Genomic DNA, 23,766 nt, shown 5'->3' with positions numbered 1-23,766 from the left:
TCCGCAACGGGAGAGGCCACAGCAGTGAGAGGTCTGAGTACCGCAAAAAAATTAATAAATAAAAATAAAAAAGAAATTAAAAAAAAAGATCTGACAGTCTTCTAAAGAGAAGATACTGGTCACATTCAATGGAATAATGATAAGACTTGTCAACAGCAGCACTAGAAATTATGATGGGAAAATTAGTTTCAATCTATAATCCTAACCGAGCCAAACTGTCACTCAAGTGAGTTTTGACCATGAAATGTCTCAGAAAAACAAAAAAATTGTGATCAATTTACCCTTTCTCAGCTATTGTAAGATGTATCTCCACCAGAGGAGGAAAAAAACAAGAAAGAAGGCAACATGGGGTCCAAGAAATAGGAGTTCCGACACAGAAGAAAAGGAAAGGGAATCTTTAAGACTGATGGTCACAGGAGAGATATCAAGATGATACTGTATAGCAAGCCTAGAGAGTACCAACCCAAGTAGAAGGTAGAGAGATTAATTATCTGATGTTTTTGAATACGCAATTACAGGACATTTACCGTCTTTGGCATGTTTGTGGATGAACATGTGATAGAGAAAACCAAGCAAACAAAAATAGTGCAAACACACAAATGCACATGTATGTGCACACACACTATTAAACACGTGACAATTAAGGAAGTTTTTTTTATAAAGGTAGAAAAATCCAACTGAAGTCATACTGCTTAATGATAACCATGTTTTCTTGTATATACTATCAGAATTTTAAACACATTTACATATAAAATATTATGAATACGGGTATTGTATTCCTTTGATGTATATTCATTTATTTCATCCATCTGCTGGTTGATATACAATTATTCATACATCTTTTATTTTTTTCATCATGATTTTAGCGCAAAGAGGAAATTTATATACAAAATATGCATAAATAATTCTTCATATCATAAACAACTCTGAAATGAATGAAAGCACATACATAGTTCATCATATCCAGTGTTTCTTTGTGGAAGTCCTTAAAAAATTAAGTTAAAAACAATTATATTTCTTGGAGGCAAATTATTTTATTAATCTAGATTTGTTGAACCTTATCATTGGAATGAATAATGAAAACTATTTTAAAGATTGGCAAAAGAAAACAGTTTAACTCTAGGGAAAACAAAAAGTCATACAAGAAAAGACATGCAGTGATAATACACAGCATAACCATAAGTAGTCATGTGAACCCTAGATGTTGATTTAAATGAAGTTATGATGTAACTACGTTGGGAGGATAGGGAGAAAAGTGTAAGAGAGCTAAACCTTTGTCTTCTAAAGTAGGAAGTCAGTAGATGGTGTGTAAAATTAAAGAAAATATTGTGAAGTAGGAAAAGTAATAAGAGTGTATATTACTCAGAAATGATAGAAAAGAGCTAAGAGTTGAGCATTGTTGCTTTGGGGCATGAGAAGTGTGAGGGCACTGCTATTTTGTCTTAAAAGGCTTGTTGTCCTATTTGATTTTTTGAAATGATGTACAGGTATTATATGGATAAAAAAAGAAATTTTACCTAAAGAAGAGGCCATAAAATATTCTCTTGATTCTGTGATTTGTCTTAAAAGACTTAAATATACACGTACATAAGTGAATACAATGATGTGTTCTCCAGGTTATTCCTGCAGCCAGTGAAGAACAGCTTTTACTAGTAGAACTGGTTCGTTCAATCAGTGTCATGAGAGCAGAAACTGTCATACAGACGGTGAAGGAAGTTTTAAAGCAGCCCCCAGCCATAGCCAAGGACAAGGTAAGAAGAACTTTGATTTGTTTACAGTTGTATTTCAGAAATGACCCTGGTAGGTAAGATATTTTTTGTACAATACATCCTTTTATTTAAAAGGATTGCAGAAATGACTGCATGTGTTCCTCGAATCGCCCTAATAAAAACAGTTCTCAGTATCTGCAGTGACTTGCTGTGTGATTATCCCTGTGGCCAGTGAAGAGCAGTTCACTGCTCGTAGCTCTCCAGATGTACGTCTAAGGCAGTTAGGGGCTGTGGGACCAAATTCTTAGGTGAGATTTTTCTGGTCATGTAAAGGAAGAGCACAGAAGCCAGAGCCCAAGGTCTGTTTACCTCAGTTGTTGCCTTTTTCACAGCTTCTTACTGCATTCTCTTCAGAATGAATGTCTCAAGTCTGTAAACTCCCCACATTTTGCCGTAACCTTAGTTCTAGTCAGTGTCATTTCTTGAACATGTACAAACTGTACTGTGCAAGGGCTACCAAAAAGTGAATGACGGAGTCTCTACATTCACAATGCATTGTCTCTAGCTAGGCAGACGTAACAGTCTACAAATTACTAAAGTTATGGACTTCTCTACTTTTTTTGCTCTTTGTTCCAGAACACTAAGAGGCCCTATTTTCTTAAAAAATATTTACCAACTGAAAACATTAGATTTTAAGCCAAGGCAAAATAGACCTAATCACTTCCTTAAAAGAATTATTACACATACCTGAAAATATTATTTTTTCTGTTGCCTGAAGAGTGTATTACTTGTGTGTGTGAATAGCCAGTGTCCTTATTAACTTTTTTTTTCCTACCATGAGTTTATTTTTATTTTATTTATTTACTTTTAACATCTTTATTGGAGTATAATTGCTTTACAATGGTGTGTTAGTTTCTGCTTTATAACAAAGTGAATCAGTTATACATATACATATGTCCCCATATCTGTTCCCTCTTGCATCTCCCTCCCTCACACCCTCCCTATCCCACCCCTCTAGGTGGTCACAAAGCACCGAGCTGATCTCCCTGTGCTATGCAGCTGCTTCCCACTAGCTATCTATTTTACATTTGGTAGTGTATATATGTCCATGCCACTCTCTCACTTTGTCCCAGCTTACCCTTCCCCCCACCGTGTCCTCAAATCCATTCTCTAATAGGTCTGCATCTTTATTCCCGTCTTGCCCCTAGGTTCTTCTGATCACTGTTTTTTCTTTTTTCTTTTAGATTCTATATATATATGTGTTAGCATACGGTATTTGTTTTTCTCCTTCTGACTTACTTCACTCTGTATGACACTCTCTAGGTCCATCCACCTCACTACCAATAACTCAGTTTCGTTCCTTTTTATGGCTGAGTAATATTCCATTGTATATATGTGCCACATCTTCTTTATCCATTCATCTGTTGGTGGACACTTAGGTTGCTTCCATGTCCTGGCTATTGTAAACAGAGCTGCGATGAACATTTTGGTACATGACTCTTTTTGAATTATAGTTTTCTCAGGGTATATGTCCAGTAGTGGGTTTGCTGGGTTGTATCGTAGTTCTATTTTTAGTTTTTTTTAAGGAACCTCCATACTGTTCTCCATAATGGCTGTATCAATTTACATTCCCACCGACAGTGCAAGAGGGTTCCCTTTTCTCCACACCCTCTCCAGCATTTATTGTTTCTAGATTTTTTGATGATGGCCATTCTGACTGGTGTGAGATGATATCTCATTGTAGTTTTGATTTGCATTTCTCTAATGATTAATGATGTTGAGCATTCTTTCATGTGTTTGTTGGCAATCTGTATGTCTTCTTTGGAGAAATGTCTATTTAGGTCTTCTGCCCATTTTTGGATTGGGTTGTTTGTTTTTTTGATATTGAGCTGCATGAGTTGCTTGTATGTTTCGGAGATTAATCCTCCTATAACTTTTTAACAATTTCCTTACTGTTCTGAAATCACCTCTGGGGCATTTGTGATAGGATTTTAAATTTGCATGTGAAAGCTCAATTCAGCATAATATTTTGAGCATCTACTTGTGCCCGAAATATTGGGCTAAGTGTGAAGGATATAAAAACAAATAAGAGCAAATTCTGCACCTCTCACCTGCTGCACCCCCTGCTCTCAATATACTAAATTCTGAATTTTTCTTTATATGGTAAAAGAGGAAGTTTTCAAGGGAATAGTTCATACTAAAAAGTAACGAATTGGTAAATTTTAGTGGACATCGGTATTATTTTCTTGCCAGTTACTGATTTTTAAGGACAGTTGTGTTCTTTTTATTATATGTTACACTCAGCACTACCTTTAGTTAAAGATTACATTTTAGGCTGTTAGGAGTTAGTTCAAATTTGGGACAACTACACTAATTTAACAGAAACATGTGGTAAAATAGATTTAAATTCCCATTTCATAAAAAATTTCAAGCTAATTCTGATAGCCCCAGCCAAGCATAGGCTGATTAAAATAAAAATAGTGTTGATGCTTACAGAGTGAATGGATCATTAAAAGTAATGACTGGGATATCAACTTCGGCTATGGGATTGGGGCAGGGGACTGAGAATAGTTTGATTTCTTCTGTCCATTTTCAACTTTTTAAATAGCTTTTGTTCTGTGTTTTCCCTACTACATGGAAGAGAGCTGCGTGGTTTTTATGACAACCTAGTGTTTGATTTTGTTTGCTTTTCATTTTTTAATTTAAAATTGGCAGTAAAATACAGAGTAGTTGCAACTATGAAAAGGAGAGGCAGCATTTTTCTTCACTATAAAACTGATTTCTTTTGTTTATAGAAACATCTTTCTCTGGAAGTCTGCATGCTTCAGTTTTTCTATGCTTATATTCAAAGGTAAGATAACTGATGTGGATCTCTCCTCATTTCATTTAGCAGTGTATAAAAGTTAGGAAATATAGGAGAAAAGCACCTGAATTCTTTCAAGAAGTTGCTTATTTTTTTCCTTCTAAAACGAAAAGAACTAATAGCAGAAACAGAAAAACGTTGTTTACGGATATACTAGTAAAGGTCATTGGTCTCTTAATGACCCAGTCATGCAAATCCTAGGAACATAAACACCTAAGTGTATTAAAGATACACTGGACATTAAAACAGTGAATTGTAAGAAAATCATTAAAATATGAATGAAAAGCTACATCCTACTCTTGAAACCATGCCTACTGCCACTAAATCCATTATTTTGATATAGGCGAACACCTGGTAATCTAATCTGTTTTTAATGTTAGGAATGATGATATGAAAATATCTTCTTTCTGTGGTATTCCAGTTTTGCATTTAACTGACAGCTGAACGGAAGTTAGTTGATTTGAGTTTTGATGGACTTCTTACTTCAGAACCTGAATCTTAATCCTCCCTTATAGGGTAGTTTCCATTTTAATCCTCAAGCTTGGTAACAGTCTGTGATCTATGATTAACATTTATAAAGTTAGGTTAAACTGGTTGTGATTTAGTGCAAGGACTGCCTAAAAGCTGACTTCAGGTTACACAGAGAGGAGTTAGGGTTAAGGTCAGCCGGAAACAGAGGTAATAATCTTAATTTCTCTAGAGGTGATTGATATTCAGGATAGATTGACGGCTCTCCCTTAGATGAGATAGAGACTCATAGGTGAAGGAAAAAGAGCCAGTATGAGAGAGATGTGGAGAGAATAGGATTGAGTAGGTAACTATGATGGCAGTAGTTAAACTGAGATTTATTGCAGTTGTATTTTACTTTTGAGAGTCCATGTGATTAAAACTTGGTATTTCTATACAGCAGAATTTCTAGACTAATAATTTACACTGGATATTTTCAGTGTGCTTGGTTTTCTTTTTATATATAATATTAGTAGAAAATATAAAGCTTTTAGAAATGTTCTATCACAGTCTATAAAAATTCAGGAAATGTTTCAGAGAAAGTAGTGGGAAAATATGGTAAAGACAGGGGAAATATAGGGAAAGTTAAAGTTGATGTTGGCTTTCTCTATATATAGAAGCTATGTTTATCTTGCAGAATTCCAGTGCCCAATTTAGTGGATAGCTGGGCATCATTGTTGATACTTCTGAAAGACTCCATACAATTGAGCCTTCCAGCCCCAGGGCAGTTTCTTATACTTGGGTAAGCAGTTTCACTTAAAAATATGATTTCAAATAAAAGAATAATGTTCATTGTCTGATTGCTGAATAACATGTGTTGGGTGACTGTGTGACATCTGCCTTCTCACAGGATTCTCAAAGGTACAGAACTAGATGTATAATATGAGGCCAGTAAAAAAAAAGGGGCGGGGGAGGATTCGGAGGGAACATTGTGTGTTTATACACGAGGAAAATGTAAATGTGCTAACATAAAGCTGTTGCGACCTTAGTCACTTAGGAGAAAGTGTGGGATTGAAAGGCGTGAGGGTGAGTAGGATGGCTGAAGGGGAACTTCCTAGAGGAGGGTCATTTGAGTTCAGGGCCCTAAACATAAAAAGATTTGGAAGAATCATTTTCTCTCTGTCATGTTGTTTCCTGATCTATGTTAATAATGTGTGTGATTATTTGATAAATTCCAGTCACCCTTAACTGCATGCACCATGATGTCCTAGGCAATGTCTGTCTTTTGCTCTCCATTATTCTTGGTTCATAATATGTCCCTAAGCAGTATTTGCTCAGTGAATGGAGGTGGTAGGAGCAGAAAGCCTTTGTAGAACAGGAAGGGGAAGGGTACACTGGGCAAGGTACCTTGTCTCGTTTGGCTATGAAATAGGGCACAGCAGTGGAATGGTGGGTGGATGAAAAGGGAGATGGGAGCTAGAAGGGGGAAGGATTTTGCATTTTCATTAAGAAGTTTGGCCTTGGGCAGGGGGTGGGAGTGATGGCAGGTTTTGAGGTGGGTCATGGCTGGCAAATTAATAGTAGAATGGATCAGAGGGAAAAGAAGATGGACTAGGAATTGTTTCTCATGGGAGGTAGCAGGTTTGTGTGCTGTGGATGGTGGGATTGAAATCACAGGACAACAAAAGAAGGAAAGCGGGCCAGCAAAGGAGGTAGAAAAGCAAACACTGAAACATCGGAAAGTTAGAAGAAAACAGGAATATTCGATGTTCTAGAAGCAAAGAGAATTTAAGAGGGCTTGGCTAACGCCTTCAGAAAGATTAAGGAAGATGATATATAATAAAGAGGCTGTATTTATTGATGATTTGGAGAGGATCGGTGATTTAGGAGAGAGGAGTTTGGTGAGACGATAAGCACAGCAAGGGTTAGAGTGAGAAAGTAAGTGTGGATTATTCTTTGAATGTGTGATTATGAGAAGAAAGAGAACTGGCAAGGTAGCAGGAGGAAATGTGATTTGAAAGTCATCATTAATGGTAAGGATGACCTGAAGATGTTGAGTAGTGAACAGCAAAGACTCTTCCTGGATTCAAATCCCAGCTCCTTTACTTCTTTGCTGTATGGCCTTGGGCAGGTTATTAACCTCTCCATCTGTGAAATGGAGACGATAATAGGGCCTCCCTCATAAAGTTGTTACGAGGATTAAATGAATTAATATTTGTTAAATTCCTAGAATAGTGCCTGGCCGATGATAAGTGTCATATAAGAGGAGAGTGCTAGACAGAAGATTGTAGAGAGCGGGGTCCTCCTTGATAGCACCAGATTCCAGAGACAGCTGGGAGGGGATGGAGCCGAGGGAATGGCAGGTGTAAGAGTGAGAAAGAAGGCTGCATTTTTTAAATTAATTAATTTATTTATTTGGTTGTGCCAGGTCTTAGTTGTGGCAGGCGGGCTCCTTAGTTGCAGCATGTGCGTGGGATCTAGTTCCCTGACCAGGGATCAAACCCGGGCCCCCTGCATTGGGAGCGCGGAGTCTTAACCACTACGCCACCAGGGAAGTCCTGCTGCATTTTCTCTAAGACTTTGCTACTCAGAGGTTGATCCTTCAGCCAGCAGCACTGGAGTCGCCTGGAAGCTTGTTAGAAATGCAGAGTCGCAATCTCCGCCCCAGACCACCCGAACCAGAATCTGCCTTTTAACAAGTCTCACGTGATTTGAGTACACCCTAAAGTTTGAAAAGGACTGCTTAAGACAGAAGAGGGGAAGGAAAGGGAACACACTTTTCTCCAACCTGGGTTACATTACCTCACACAGTCCACATGTTTTCACGCTGAATGGATGTAAATTCAACCAAGCGCAAAGAAGTTTGACCTTCTGTTCAACCCCTGTAGCTCTGATGGTATTTTTATTTTTGGCTGCGTTGGGTCTTCGTTGCTGTGCGCGAGCTTTCTGTAGTTGAGGCGAGTGGGGGCCACTCTTTGTCGCGGTGCGCAGCTTTCTCATTGCAGTGGCTTCTCTTGTTGTGGAGCACGGGCTCTAGAGCGCAGGCTCACTAGCTGTGGCTCATGGGCTTAGTTGCCCCGTGGCATGTGGGATCTTCCTGGACCAGGGCTCGAACCCGTGTCCCCTGCATCGGCAGGCGGACTCTCAACCACTGCACCACCAGGGAAGCCCTCTGATGGTGATTTTAAATAGGTAGTTGTCAGTATCTATATACACAGACATAGCTTCTCTGTTGTCCTTAAGAAAACTGGTGATTCTGGTTTGGCAACCAGTGGTCTAGAAAATTTTGAAGTGGAGGGGAGGGAAAGTGAGGGCTCTTTAGTAAAATGGCCTCAAGTGTTCTGGTAAATGTAGGAGTGTAGTCTTCCACCAGGAAGCAGAGAAGGGGTGGAGAGACAGTCATGAGAGCTGAAGGAGAGTAGATCAGCCTGCAGAAGCTGAGTAGCACAGGGAGCCCAGCCCGGCCACAGTGAGCTAGCAATCCTGCTCGAGAGCGTCAGGGGTCACGATGATCCCTAGACCCTCGTGCTGTCTATTCTCTACACCAAAAAGCTGAAGGAGTTTTAGACATTGAACGTGTAATGAAAAGAGCAGCGGACTCAGTGTCTGCAATTCCTGGATCAAAGATTAAGATAACTAGTGTGTGTGATAATTTTTAGTGATGACCGATAATGGTAAACACTGGGACTCAAACAACGTTCTCGTGAAGATTTCTGATTCTTATCTTCTGATCTCTAGTTCTAACCCTCATCTCTGGCACCCTGGGTACATCAGTAAACTTCTCCAAGACTATCTTCCTGTCTGTCAAGAATAACAGTACCTGCCTTACCTACCTCTGAACTGTTCTAAGGCTCAAAGAGGGACTATATGGACAGTTCTTTGAATCATCACCAAATATCCTGCTGGCTGATTTCATTAAAAATTAAGGCCATCGGGGCTTCCCTGGTGGCGCAGTGGTTGGGGGTCTGCCTGCCGAGGCAGGGGACACGGGTTCGTGCCCCGGTCTGGGAAGATCGCACATGCCGCGGAGCGGGCCTGTGAGCCATGGCCGCTGAGCCTGCGCATCCGGAGCCTGTGCTCTGCAATGGGAGAGGCCACAACAGTGAGAGGCTCGCGTACCGCAAAAAAAAAAAAAAAAAAAAAAATTAAGGCCATCTATTATGACTTGTAGCTTCTCCCCCACAAGATTTACTGTTTTTTAATTCCTTTCTTGTTTCTTGGATAATGAACGATCCTACCTCCTTCTCAATTGTTATCTTCTGAGTGTTTAAATTAAAAGTTGGACATTTTCAGTTATACTAGAAAATTCCCTTTTTAAATTTCTGATGGCTTATTTTTTCCCCCAGCCATTCCACTGATCCTTTAAAAATTCCTAATTATAAAATAGAAATTGATATGATTGCTCTTCAATATCACTTTTCATATTAGTTTGGAAATAATTATACATATAATTTACCTTAATAAAAGCAAGTCAAGGTAAATATTGAGTGGAATTTTAGCAAACAATGGAAATGGATTCTTTTCCATTCATGAAGTATTTTTAATCTTTTATACCTGTCTACTATACACACTCACACACATACACACACACAAGAAACCATTTTTATATTACAATTTAAGATTGGTGGGATTTGGGGTATTTTTAAAATTTTTTGTTGATGTATAAAACACATACAACTCCACAAGTTATTATGAAGTGAATATACCAACTGTTCAACCACAAACCTAAATTAAGAAATAAGACATCATATGTCCCCTCAGGTCCCCTCCCAATTACTGTCCTTTCCCTTCACCCCAAGATAAACCGCTGTTCTGACTTTTAACAACACAGATAAATTTTGTCTTGTTTTGAATAATAATTCTATATAAATATTTTTGTGTCTGTCTACTTCTTTCACACAACATAGGTTTCTAAAATTTATCCACGTAATTTCATGTAGCTATAATTTATTCCTTTTCATTGCTGTTTGGTGTTTCATTGTATGAATATGCCACAGTTTATCTCTTGTGTTGCTGGACATTTGGGTTCTTTCCCGTCTTGGATTTTACAGATAATGCTGTTATAGACATCCTTGCACAGGTCTTTCATGCGTATGTTTATGCGTTTCACCTGAGTCATAGGATAGCCACCCATCCATCCATCCATTAAACATACAAAATAGAAGCTCAGGCCACAAAACCACTTGCTTACTGTGAAAAGTTAGATTGCATCATTTTCTTTACACCAATATTTCCTGTTTGTTCTTTTCTTTGGTCCTTTTAGGGTTCTGAATGAGTTTATTATGAAAAACCCTAGTTTGGAAAATAAAAAAGACCAAAGAGACCTCCAGGTAAGTCATTCTGAATTGAGAGCTGTTGCCCAAACTCTGTGTTTCTCAGTACCTCAAGTCTAAAATGGGGAAGTCAGACAAGATCATCTGTGAAGTTTTGTGTGTGCGCCTGTGTACATACGTAGATATAATGGGTTATCCCTGTTTCTTCAGGATGTGACTCATAAAATAGTGGATGCGATCGGTGCAATCGCGGGTTCTTCTTTGGAACAGACAACATGGCTGCGGCGAAATCTTGAAGTTAAACCTTCTCCCAAAATAATGGTAGATGGAACCAATTTGGAATCTGATGTTGAAGGTATTGATCTCAGACATTTAGGTTTATATTTGTAGGCATCTGTTCACTAAGAATTTATTGCAGTCAACACTGTGAGTACAGTAAAATCATCTCTTTTCTTGTGTTTAGCAGGTAGCTTTTTCAGTGGGGAAAAAACCTAACCATATCTTTACCTGTCTTTTCTCTTACTTAGATATGTTATCACCTGCAATGGAAACCTCAAACATAACTCCTTCTGTATATAGTGTCCATGCATTGACATTACTCTCTGAGGTAAATAAACATTATCGGGTTTTTTCACATGAACTTTCAAGTAAACAGTTTCACAATTAAATATTAGCAAGTAATTCTTACAGAGAAGATTTTAATTTGAAAAACTGTTTTGTACTTTAAGAAATCACTATGTAAAATAAAGTTTTGACTTTGTATTCAGGTTAGTAGTTTGTTAAATATTAGTGATAATAACTTTAGATATGGCTCCCCCCCCCATGCACTGTTTTTTAAAAGTGTACTTTTTAAAAATGATAAGTGCTTTTGTTTCACAGTGTGGTAGGGAAGGGTGGAGGTGGTATAATGATGCTTGCCACTACAAAGCATTTACAGTTTACCAAACAGTTTTATGTACATCCTCTGACATGCACCCTGTTATCAGGGCATTTTTGTTTCCCCTTCACAGATGTGGTTACAGAGAGAGAGTAGCACAGTGTGACTGAGACCAAAGTGACAGTCAATTCATGTGGTTGGGTTTTTCCCAGGCCACCTCGTATCCCAGTCAGGGGAAGGGAATACTGAGTTTCTAGTCTTAAATTTGCTGTTTACTCACTGTCACATTGGAAGGTTCTTAACCTCTCTTTTTCTCGTCTTCCCTGTCTTGGTTAGAAATAGTAACATTTGCCCATATTTATATCCTATAGTTATAATGGAGAAAACCATTGTGGCAGAAACCATTCATGTAAAAATGGCTTAGGGAGATTTGATTTTAGGTTTTTCTACTTTTAAGGTATTCTTGATTTTCTTACAGACTGAAAACCACCTCTGAGTGCTGTCAGTTTTAGCGCTCAGATTATACGTTCCATTTCATTTCTTAACGTTTTTTTAGGTTTTGGCTCATCTTTTGGATATGGTTTTCTACAGTGATGAAAAAGAACGGGTTATTCCTTTACTTGTAAATATCATGCATTACGTTGTGCCCTACCTCCGAAATCACAGGTACTATTATTGTTTAACTAGACGTGTTCGTTAACTCATACTCTGTTAAAAATAAATTGTGTTCCTTTATTGCCATTTTTGGAATTACCACAAAATGACTTTATTTTTACCTTGAATTATCGTGATAAAAAAAAATTATTTCTCTTACAGTGCTTTCTGTTTCCCATCAGGGCTTTAGGTAAATGTGACCACTTAGGTATGACGTAATGTGGTGATTGAAGTTACAACATACAGGTTAAAGTGGTTCTCCTTCCTCCTAGTGCACATAACGCCCCTAGTTATCGAGCCTGTGTCCAGCTACTTAGCAGCCTTAGTGGGTATCAGTACACACGGAGAGCCTGGAAAAAAGAAGCCTTCGACCTCTTTATGGATCCCAGCTTCTTTCAGATGGATGCCTCTTGTGTTAATCAGTAAGTCATCTTGCTTCTATCCAACATGATAATGCACCTCACAAAGTCTGTTGAAATCAACTACCATCTGCAAAGTAGAACACTTTTTTAATAATAATAAACAACAACAAAATCTTACTTACATATCATAATCTTTGTCTCTTTCAGTTGGAGAGCAATTATGGACAATCTGATGACACATGATAAGACGACATTTAGAGATTTGATGAGTGAGTATTGTGGGGTGACAACCTAAGCAGTGTCTTTCCTATACGGGATCCATTCGTATGTACTTTGCTCTTTTCTAGAAACTGTTGAGTTAGCTCTTTGTCAAGTTATACTTAGTACCCGATAGGAACATAATGTTAAAACTTAAAAAGGACAACATAGTTGATAAATAATAAGTAAAACTATTTGGCCATGTCAAATTTGTCTCCAGACTGTTTCCTCAGCACATAACATAGAACATGGCACTCAATAAGTAATCACTGAACGAAAAGACTGACAGGTAGGGAGGCTAAGAAAGGCAGCAATAGGAACAAACCTAGCAAACAACTCCTTCTAAATCCTGGGGCTCTGGGGACTTCCCTGGCGTTCCAGTGGTTAAGATTCCAAGCTTCCGCTGCAGGGGGCACGAGTTCAATCCCTGGTCGGGGAACTAAGATCCCACACGCTGCATGGCTCGGCCAAAATGAGTCCTGGGGCTGTGTTTATCTTCTCGGAAGGAAGAAAGAGAGGGGCCAGGAAGGCCAGAATCGCTCTCCACCCCACTTCTTCTCTATCTTACTGGCTTATATATTAGGCTTCCTCATAGTATCTAATCTGGAAAAAAAAAGGTTTTCTAAAAGTTTGAAAGTTATTAAACTAGTGACCTTAAATAGCAGTGAAGTTGGATGAATCTGTAGAATTTCTTGTCAGTTCTTAACCCAAGCTGCAGTTTCCCCCTCTGGAAAAGGGACATCGTATTCTCTCTAATCTTCACAGGCTTGTTTTAAGGTTCAGATTCATCTATTTAACAGTTATTTATTAAAAGACACAAAATGGGCCAGGCATTATGCTCACCTTAATCCAATAGATGAGATTATTTCAGACAGTAGGTAAGAAGTTGTGAAGGAAATAGGGTGATACGATAGATTTTAAATAACAGCTGAAGAGCTCATATTTGATGTGAAACTAGAGAAACCAACCACGAGAAGGCCTAGGGACAGAGTATTCCGGGGATAAGGGACAAAAATAATAACGGTCTCAGGGTAGGAACAAGCTCGGCGAATTCAAGGAAGAGCAAGCAAGACAGTGCCTGCAGAAGAGGGAATGGGGGCGAGTACGAGACATGAGGACGGACAACTGGGTAGGCTAGGCCTGGCCAGGCCAGAAATTTTTAAAGCAATGAGAAGGATTTCGGCAGATGGCCTAAAATGAAAGGGTTTTATAAAATGGCATTGTTAGTGATTTTACCTTCTGAAACCTACAGTTCTAAATTTTTTTCTCTCTCCACATTGCAATTCCCACCCCTTGGTCTTCTGGCTTATATATGCTAGATCTGTTTGCCAGTCCTTCTGCCTCGGAGAGGAGTCCCAAGTCCTCTACCCTGAGGTCCTCTCTCCTGGATATCATAGGGTCTAGACTTTCTTAAAAACAAAAAACAGAATCATCTTTACTCAAATCGCCTGATGACTGTATCACAGCCTCTCACTTGCTTTTTTTTTTTTTTTTTCTTCCAGCTCGTGTAGCTGTAGCTCAGAGCAGTTCGCTTAATCTCTTTGCAAACCGTGATGTGGAGCTAGAGCAGAGAGCCATGCTTCTGAAGAGATTAGCATTTGCTATTTTTAGCAGTGAAATTGACCAGTATCAGAAATATCTTCCAGATATACAAGGTAAATAGTGGAAAACTATTTTCTCTATTTTCCAAATTTTTTGGTTCCTTAGAAATTACCTTCCGTAAGTTGTAAGTTGGGGTGAAATATACCAAGCGTTGGTAGATGGAGAATGTTGAATTAGAAATTTGTTCTGTTGAAACGACAAAAATTATCACCAGTATGTAAAAGAAATCAAACACTGAGTTTATAGGACTTGCCTAAACATGGTCTCCATTTTATTGTTTGGGTCAAATTTCCTAGGAATTCATGTTTGAGAATAAGGTGTAAGACTGTTTTACTGCAGACAGGCATATTAGTGGGGTTTTTTTTTGTTGTGGGTGAGAGGTTATACACCTTTAAAGGAGGGGTCTGAAATAGAGGCGTAGCCTCTGTTTTAGCTAGAAGTAGGTGGAGATCTAGAGTTTGGGGCCAGGGTTGGGGTTGTATAAGGCTTTTGATAACCTTCATCCCATGGGTTTGGTGGCTCTCTGGGTCCTGAAGGGTATCAGGGCAGTCATCACCCTGTGCCACCAGATGGCTCCATGATGGGAGTGAGCTTGCCCCAGGCAGTATTGTTCGCTGCCGAGTCAGTGTGCTTGTGCAGTAGCCAGCCTCAGCGGGCTGTGGGGGATGGGGTTGGGGATGACAGTCGTCATCTCTTTACTGAGATTATTTCTCCCTCAGAAGATAAGTGACTCCTCCTTTTCTGACCCTTTATACCTAATGTCCAGTGTGCAACATGCACACTATTTGTCCTCTGATTTTTTTTTTTTAAATCGACTAGATTGGTGCTACTCAAAGTGTGGTCCACGGACCAGTATCAGTCTGTTATTCCATCCATGTTACGTTCAGAAATGTAGAGTAAGCATCGTAAGCCTTTACAGCAATGTGATAGAATCTGTTGAATCTAATAATAAGAACATGGCTTGTATTTATCTTTTTTTAATTTGATTTTTTCTGGTAATTCATTTTTATTATATTTTATGAAAGTATCAGTCTGCAACAGACTGGAAATTATTTAAAAAGTTGATCATCATAGTTTGAGAAGTACTGAACTAGATTATATAGAAAAGTTTATATGAAAATGATTCTATTTTGGTATTGAAAATATACTGTATTTCCTTCAGAGAGATTGGTTGAGAGTCTCCGTTTGCCCCAGGTGCCAACTCTTCACTCTCAAGTGTTCCTGTTCTTCAGAGTGTTACTTTTAAGAATGTCTCCACAACACCTTACCTCACTCTGGCCTACCATGATCACAGAACTTGTGAGTTAATTTTAATTCAATTAGGTAATGAATCTAAATTGTAAAACAATGTGACAAGCATCAACATGCTTACCGGATAAAAACTAATCTTGGAAGAGAACTGAACTCTAGTTAAGCCTGTTACTGAAAATGTGTACAGATGAAAATAGTAAAACACGTCAGATTCTGTCTCCATACAGCTTAAACTTTGAAATATGCAGCATTAGCAATTATTAGCTCCTTGCGAATCATGACCTCGTCTGATCTGGTTTAGTTCATTCTCAACTACACCAGAGTTTTAACTTTGTCACGGCTGCCAGGCCTGGTTCCTGTCTTTGGCAGCACCACCTTGAGAGTGGTTAGAGATGGTTTAGCTAGATTTAGATGGCCTGACATAGGGCATGTATCACTCTTGAAGTGCAGCACTTACCCAGGTAAGCTGCTTCAGAGAGACTTTGACAAGATTTTGTAAACCCCCAAACAGTAAAACCTTCCTAAGTCCCACTACACCCGTCCGTTCCCCTCCTAAACCATACCCTGTCGCCCTCATCTGAACAACGTGGGGAGCTGGGGAAAGAGATGAGAAAGGAAAGGGACGGGAATCTATAACTCCGAAAACCCAGCATTATAACTTCCCCACAAAGAAATTGGCTTTAATATTTTTTCCTTTTTTAATAACTGTATCTCTGTTCCATAATCACCAAATAAGACCATGCTTTCGTCTCACCTCTGCCAAATTAGTAGCAAGGCTCTGTGCTGAATTTTCAGTTTTACTTTTGGAAACTAAGTATAATTTAAAGATCCTAAAGTTGTATCCTAGAATCTGTATTTGGATTAATGAAAATATAGCCTAAAGATAACTTGAAAGAAGGTTTAAATAAACATTTGACACTTTTTCCACGGTCTTCAGGTACAGGTATTTTTACTGATGGAGCAGGAGCTCACTGCTGATGAAGACATTTCACGGTAATATGTAATTCATTTTGATTTAGTCTTGTCAGTGTGTAGTATCCTAAAATCATCCAGAACGTTACTTTACAACTAGGAGGGTATAGACACTATTTTATCTGAACACTTTATGTATTTAGTCTGTTATTATCCAATTGATCATATTTGGATATAATACAGTTACATGTATTCCTTAGGTATTTTAGACTGAATTAAACTATCAACATGTGTGGCCTTTGGCCTCTAGACACAAATTTAGTTTAAAGCAATACTGTTTCAGCTATGTGAGCAGTATCGGTTTTAGTAGGTCAGATCTTTTTCCTGAAACATTCAGCAAAACCTATTATGGCAGGTAACCTGTAACTAAGGTATACAAATGTCCATATCTTCCAGGATGATCTCCATTTAATGTACTAAAATTTGGGGTTTTCTTCAGCAGAAGCAGTTTATTAATATGTGACTAAATATAATTTATTTTTATTTAGGAATTTTTGTACAAATAAGTTTATAAATTAAAAAGTTCCTTTAACACTGTGTGTCTTAAATATATTTTACTCTTCTTTAATACTAGGTTTATAAAAGAGAATCCCCTATACTAATAACTGTGTTGATTATTATAGAAAGTTTCCCTCCCACCATCCTTGCAGAAGGACACTGGGTAGTAGGGAGGCCTCCTGGTTTTACAGCTTGTATTTTTATACTTCTCGAGTATAACAAGTTATTCTCTACTATTTTTACATTCTTAAAATTTAAAGAAGAAAAATTAATTTTTGATTTGAGAACAGTAATATTAATTTAGTCATGAACTTGCTTAGCGATTACTGGTACATTTATCAGAATGATTATGAAAAATAGTAGCTGGCACTTTGAGATTTTCCAGGAATTACCTGGGAGTAAGTGGGTCCAGCTGCTGACAGCACTGTCTCCTGCTTATAGGACTTCAGGCCCCTCTGTGGCTGGTCTGGAGACAACCTACACAGGAGGTAATGGCTTTTCTACTTCATATAACAGCCAGCGGTGGTTAAACCTCTATCTTTCTGCTTGCAAATTTTTGGATCTGGCTCTGGCATTGCCCTCCGAAAATCTTCCTCAGTTTCAGATGTAAGTAAAAGTAAGGATATTAAATGGATATTTTTGAAATGCATTTGCTTTGGTTGGTGACATCTAAGATAAAGTTTTTTTGTGTAAGTTGAAATATTCATAATTTTTATTAAAATGTAATTGTTTTGGCAGGAGGATGGTAGGGCAACAGTTGTTGGAAGGTATCGGAAATGGCCGTTGTGGGTATATTAAGACTGACAGGTCACTCAGTCAACAAGTTGAGTAGGCAACACACGTGAGGCCGCCGGATACATGACTTAAGAGCTTCAAGTCCAGTGTAGGAGACAGGCCGTTAACACACCACGGGTGTTCTGAGAGCAGCTGTGCAGGATGCTGTGAGGCCACACAGCGGAGACCCCTCTGAGCTCTAGGGGTCAGAGCAGGCCTGAGGGCAGTTTTACGTTGAGGAGGTGGGGTGATGGTTGGGGGAAGCAGGGGTGAAGACTTAGAGGTTGGAATGGCCCTGGTGTGTCTGCAGTGTTGAAAGGTCAGTATCGCTGGAGCAGCATGTCGAGATATGAGGCTGGAAAGGGCCCAAGTTACATGACCTACAAGCTATATTCGAGAACTTGGACTTTAACTAAGGACAGTGGGAAGCCACTGAAGCATGAATTTTAAGGAGTGAAGTGATGTTATCAGTCTTGTATTTTAGAAATTTTACTTTGGCTGTGTAGTTTGGAGAAAGGATGGGAGGTGGGCAAGACTGGAAACAAGGAGGCTCTTCTTTCAGGTGATAGTGAATTGAACTAGAAATGGCAGAGGGGAATAGGGAGAAAATTAATGTAAGTTAAATGCCTTGTTCATAAGTGCTCAAAAATATTTAATTATGATTTTTCATATTTAAATTTTTTAAATAATAGGCAAACTGTATAAGATTGCTTTATCACTATAGCTAATTTGAGAATTTATCCACATGATCAAATATGTATTTATATAATATATAAAATTGTGTTATATTATTCTTCTGGAATGGAATATTAATAGGATAAAGAGTAAGATACCAGAATCCTTTTTCTATATTTGGATATACTTAAATCTCTAAAAATTTCTGTTGCACAAGCTTACTTTTCATTAAATTTAATGGTAAGAACTAGAAATTTTTTTACATTAATTCCAGTTCCTTTTTTTTTCCATTTGAAAACCATATATATCCACTTCTTAATGAATTTCAGTGGTTGGGTGTCTGTTAAACTGTTGTTACTCCTGAAGAAGTTCAGAAAAGGATACGAAGCAGAACTGTAGGAAAGTGGCCAAAATTAACTAGGATGTTTATGTTCACAGAGGTAACAGAAACTACAGTCTTCATGCTCTAGGGAGAGTGTTGTGCTTACAGCAGTGACCTTTCAGCTTCTGTGACGAGAAGCAAAATTGAGTTTATCCTCTTTACTCGTCGAGAATCAGAAAAGAGATAAAAATGCTGTAATATCAACTACAGTTTTTTTTCTTTTAACTACTGTCTCTTTTCAAAAAACCTATAAGGTAATAAAAGATAACATGGAGAATTTAATAATCTTGAAAGGGTAATATCTTTCTGAGCATGATTTTTTTCCAAAAGTTTAAAATATTTCATAATTTACTTACATACAATTTTTAGTCTCTGTGTGACTAAAAAATACCATAAAGATTGAGAGACAGCACTGAGTTGGGAAAAGATATTTACAATGTATATGACCAAGTCTAACTTGTTTAATATGTAAAAATGGATAACACAATAGAAAAATGGGACGATGACAGGATTAACAAATAGTTCAGAGAAAAGGAATGGCTTGTAAAACGTACGAAAAGGTGCTCAGTGATACTCACAAGAGAAATTCCAATTAAAGTTACTAATAACTATCAGAATGCTAAAGATCTAAACGTGTACTTCCTTTTACCCTTAACAATAGAGACATTCTTACTCTTGTTGGAAGAGTACATTGATATTGTCTCATTTTTCTCCAGAGGTTTATATCTACCAAAATTCAAAATACAGATTCTCATTAGGCCAGTAATTCTGCTGTATCCGAGGGTTTCTCCACTCACTGTCCTCTCAGACACGCATAAAAGCCAGCAGTTACGTTTATGGCACTATTTGTAATAGCTAGAAATCAGACAGTCTAGGAGACTGGTTGAATCAGTACCTTCCAACACCGGAGTACTATGTAACTGTTAAAAAGGATGCTGTTTTATATGATCTTATCTCCAAGATGTGTAATTAAAATAAGCAGCAATCATTTTATTTATTAAAAGAGGAGAGGGTTGCTTGTGTGACTGTGTGCTCTTTTATGCATAATAAAACTCTGAATCGGTATATACGAAACTGGCAGTATTGGTGGAGCCTGTGGTGGGAAGGAGACTACCTTTCTTTGGTTTGCCCTTTTATACTGTTTGAGTTTTTTCCATAGATATTAATTTTACTTATTAAAGACAAAATTTGAAATAAATGTTGGAGATTTTTATCTATATAGTAATGAATGAGCATGGAAACATTTGTCAAGTTACTTGTGCTCATGGAAAAAATGGTGTGGAGTACTTTCCAAATTTCATTTGTTCGTTACAAATGTTCATGTACTCATTTCAACTCTATGAAGTAGTTAATATTGTCCTTATTTACCGGTAAAGGCCCAGGTTAAGAAACATGCCCACGGTGACAGGGCTACAAGTGGCACAGCTGGTATGTGAATCTGTATAAGTGGTGGGGTCATGATGTGTCTACTGGATTTATGTGGCCTTGTCTTAGATGGCACAGCGTGCATCTTACCGATACTGGTGTCATTCTTCTATACGTAGGTACCGATGGGCCTTTATTCCAGAAGCCTCAGATGATTCCGGTTTGGAAGTGAGAAGGCAGGGCATACATCAACGAGAATTTAAACCTTATGTAGTACGACTTGCAAAGCTTCTTCGGAAAAGGGCAAAGGTATTGCATTCTTTTTAAAAGTTGTTCTTGTTAAGTGTAAGAAGATAAACTTTGTAAGATATACTTGTATCTTATGTGTATCTTCCACTGTGCTTCAGGCTGATTAATTACAGATCTTTACCCAAGAAAATAGTAGTGAGTTTCTTACGTCCATCAGTAGGCCTCTGTTACAAACCTTTTGTCATCTTTTCCTTGCATTCAGAAAATTTCAAAAATAGATTGTACAGTCTGGGGACGATCTGGGTTGTTTTGCGAGCCCTAGTTTGTAATATGTGCTTTGAGTGCTCAGAAATTTTCCACTCTTCTGGGGTCCCCTATCAGGCAGCAGCTCCTAAACCACATTCCACAGACTCCAGAGACGGAATGGAGGACAGTGTCCTTGAAGGACATGCGGAACTTGATTTCAAATCAAGTTGTTTCTTTAGGGACTAATAAGTAAAAGAAGAGATGAAAGATGAAAGTTGAGTCCAGAGTTTAGGAGAGCACTTGGGTACTTTCATGTTGATATTGCAGGGTCGGAAAAAATAATCATGACAACAAATCCGGAAGCAATGTGATTATAGGCACATGTACTTTGTCATCCCTGCATTTCATTAGTAATGACAGTTTTTATAAAACTCCTCCCTTATCTAAGGAATAAACATGACAGGCTTTTGCACAACGCTTGTCCCACAGAATAAAAAAATGTTTTGATTGGAAAGCATTTTCCCATCCAAAACACCTTAAACAAGGTCTTCATGGCCAAGCCCACTTTTCACTGGAGCAAAGGCTGTGAGCTCTCCTCTTTCCTTCCACAGGACGAGGAGGACTTTAAGACAGTGACTGTGGAGGGACTGGAGATGGCCAAGCATCAGGTGAGGGTGGCTTTTTGATGCCTGTGGTATGGCAGCAAAAGCTGCCACCTCTGGGCCACATCTTGAGACACAAACCCAGGTCTGGATTTCAACAGGACAAGAGAGGTAAACAGGAAGGAAGTCTTTCTTCAAGTGTAGACTGTTGCAGTGAAAGGAGAAACAGTTCATATGGAAACATGTTTGACTTGTTAATTTTATTAGTGAGGAGGTGGTGTAGTTCTGATTAAGAAAAGCAGAAACACTATAAAACAAGTGCACTGTTCTTGGTCAAGAGCTTAGTAAAAGTCCTCTTAAAGGTACATCTTGACAAGAATAGAAACAAAAGGTTACATCATAGCTTCCTTACATTTGAAAGTCAGCTCCGTAGAGGCTTCAAGCGTATTACTCGTCTCCCCTCAGTAAATGCATCTCTGTGGACCCTTTCATGACTACTGAATTGTACTCTGACTCGGGGGACTGACGGTGGAGTGGTCATCAGTCCCAGACCATCATTAAAGCCAGTGTTATTAGGTGAGAGAAAGGAAAGCGGTTTCGTACTGAGAAATAAACTAATAGCTGTTTTTTCTTTTTCCTTTTTTTTTTTTTTAAATTTGGCCATAGATAAAGAACTAGATGATCTTTTTTTCTTGTTTGCTCCTGTAGACCTCTGAGAAAGGAAAACAGATTTAAAACAGGATTTTATTTTAAAATAGGCAAACATTTTAAGCACACACAAGAAAATAAGCTGGATTTTGCATCTGTTTTCTCCACTAGGAAACTAGTGATACTAAAATATTAAGTGAACAATGCAAGTTTCTCAGCAACATCTCATCTTAGAAGGCAACTCCATTTGTTAACAAATATGACAGACTATAATTCTGCTTCCTAAGTCCCACTTGATAGTTTCTTCTACCTAGTTGTTTGTCTTCATTATCTTTACTCAGTGTGTTTTCATATCTATGATTCTGCCCCAGTTCAAACATCTTCACTTCTCTCAGAACTTTCTCTAGATAGACCGATGTCTACAGCTGTGTGTGTACAGTTTAGCTGGCTTCTCAAACTAGCTACCTGAAGTACGTAAATTGTCGTGTTAATGCAGTTGACAGGTTTTCACATACATTCTCTTCATCGCCCCATCTTACAAGTGAGGAACTGTTCTGTACTTGCCCAGGACACACACAGTAAGCAAGCGGCAGAGCTAGGGCCCTGACCCTGGCGTTATTCTGACTCCAGGTCCGGCTTTGCTCCCATGTGGTTTAGCACAACACAGAAGCGCATGGCAGGGTCTGTCCTGGGAGTTCCTTTCCTTTCTCTGTGCTGATAGTAATGATTCACTGTGGACTCTGCTGCTGTCTTGTGGCAGGTTTAAGCCATTTGGCCACAAGGTAACTGACTGACTTGCTAGTAGTGAAATGTGTAAGACTCTGTCCCTTCTTTAGTCATTTTGACCTAGTCCTCGGATACATTAGTGGGGATCCAGAAATCTGGGAGCTTTTTGAGTATATGCAAAGCACAACATGAACTTTTGGATTTGACAGTCCCTATGCAAAACTAATTCAGCTAATAACTAAGCTTACTTGTGCATTCAAGTTGGAAAATATTACTACAGTGTTAGACCCTCAATGTACAATTAATAATTGGCACCAGAAGGCCTCAGTTAGAAGCAAACATCTTAGCAAGTCTGGAATGGAGACTTAATGTCATCGCTTGTATTCATTTCTTAACCCTGTTTGCTGATGTTTATATTCTTTTAAGTTTCCTCGCATACTGCATCGTCTGTTGGGAACAGTCGCCTTTTTGTTTTCTGCAGAAAAACCCGGAGGAGGACAACTCAGGGAGAGCGCTGGGCTGGGAGCCGGGGCACTTGCTGCTCACCGTCTGCACGGTGCGCAGCCTTGAGCAGCTCCTGCCATTCTTCAACGTGCTCAGCCAAGTCTTCAACAGCAAAGTCACCAGCCGATGCGCAGGACACTCAGGGAGCCCCGTCCTCTACTCAAACACCTTCCCGAGCAAGGACATGAAGCTGGAAAACCACAAACCATTTTCCAGCAAAGCCAGGCAAAAAATAGAAGAGATGGTAGAAAAAGATTTTCTGGAAGGGGTGATAAAAACTTGAGCGACATAGTGGTTCCATTTAGTTTAAATGTAAATGTAATTATTTAAAACATTGCTCGGAGTTGTAGAGTTTCTTTTTGTTTTCTTTTTTTTTTTTTTTTTTTTTGTATGTAACGAAACACGTTTCAGGTTGTATTTAATTTAAATATTTGTAAATAAGAACGAATGTGACTGTGGCCTGAATCAAGCTTAAATATTACAGGCGCATATTGATTATGGTGCCTAAGAGAGATCTCTATATACATAAATAGTCCATTATGGTCCATTGTTTTACTGTCCTGAGTTGTCTTAAACCTGCCAAATACACACTGCACATTTTTTCTATTGGTTTCAGGCTTTGTTTAATTTAGATTGGTTGGGGATTTTTTTCTTTCCCTTATTAACCCACATTCTAGTATCAGAAAGCCGTCACTTCTCTGTCAGAGGCTTGGTAATGTATTACAACTCGTTTCTCCCACATACCTTCTTCACTAAGAGGAGTAATGAATAATTGAAGCCTGGGCCGCACATCCTTCCTTGTAAGTGTAGCGCGAGCATCTCGACCTCG

General features: G+C 38.5%; 1 protein-coding gene across 5 annotated transcripts in view; it reads left to right on the top strand.

Moving 5' to 3' along the window:
* Window positions 1-23,540, top strand: part of DOP1A (DOP1 leucine zipper like protein A) — an 86,506-nt gene extending 62,966 nt beyond the window's left edge. For 3 of the 5 annotated variants that reach the window (XM_065888484.1, XM_065888485.1, XM_065888483.1), the window contains 15 exons: window positions 1,617-1,751; window positions 4,505-4,560; window positions 5,717-5,821; window positions 10,283-10,349; window positions 10,503-10,647; window positions 10,820-10,899; window positions 11,726-11,835; window positions 12,096-12,245; window positions 12,393-12,454; window positions 13,946-14,098; window positions 15,208-15,344; window positions 16,234-16,289; window positions 17,208-17,372; window positions 20,142-20,271; window positions 22,915-23,540. In XM_065888484.1, the coding sequence (XP_065744556.1) occupies window positions 1,617-1,751; window positions 4,505-4,560; window positions 5,717-5,821; window positions 10,283-10,349; window positions 10,503-10,647; window positions 10,820-10,899; window positions 11,726-11,835; window positions 12,096-12,245; window positions 12,393-12,454; window positions 13,946-14,098; window positions 15,208-15,344; window positions 16,234-16,289; window positions 17,208-17,372; window positions 20,142-20,271; window positions 22,915-23,220 (1,857 nt within the window). In that variant the 3' untranslated portion in view covers window positions 23,221-23,540. Of the gene's footprint in view, window positions 1-1,616; window positions 1,752-4,504; window positions 4,561-5,716; window positions 5,822-10,282; window positions 10,350-10,502; window positions 10,648-10,819; window positions 10,900-11,725; window positions 11,836-12,095; window positions 12,246-12,392; window positions 12,455-13,945; window positions 14,099-15,207; window positions 15,345-16,233; window positions 16,290-17,207; window positions 17,373-20,141; window positions 20,272-21,068; window positions 21,126-22,914 lie in introns of those variants that run through there. The other 2 variants (XM_065888482.1, XM_065888486.1) reach the window with 2 other exon arrangements.
* The last annotated feature ends 226 nt before the right edge of the window (window positions 23,541-23,766 follow it).

Source organism: Phocoena phocoena, chromosome 12 (genome assembly GCF_963924675.1).
Source record: "Phocoena phocoena chromosome 12, mPhoPho1.1, whole genome shotgun sequence".
In the NCBI taxonomy this organism is placed as follows: Eukaryota; Metazoa; Chordata; class Mammalia; order Artiodactyla; family Phocoenidae; genus Phocoena; species Phocoena phocoena.
This window is presented reverse-complemented; position numbering and strand designations above follow the sequence as displayed.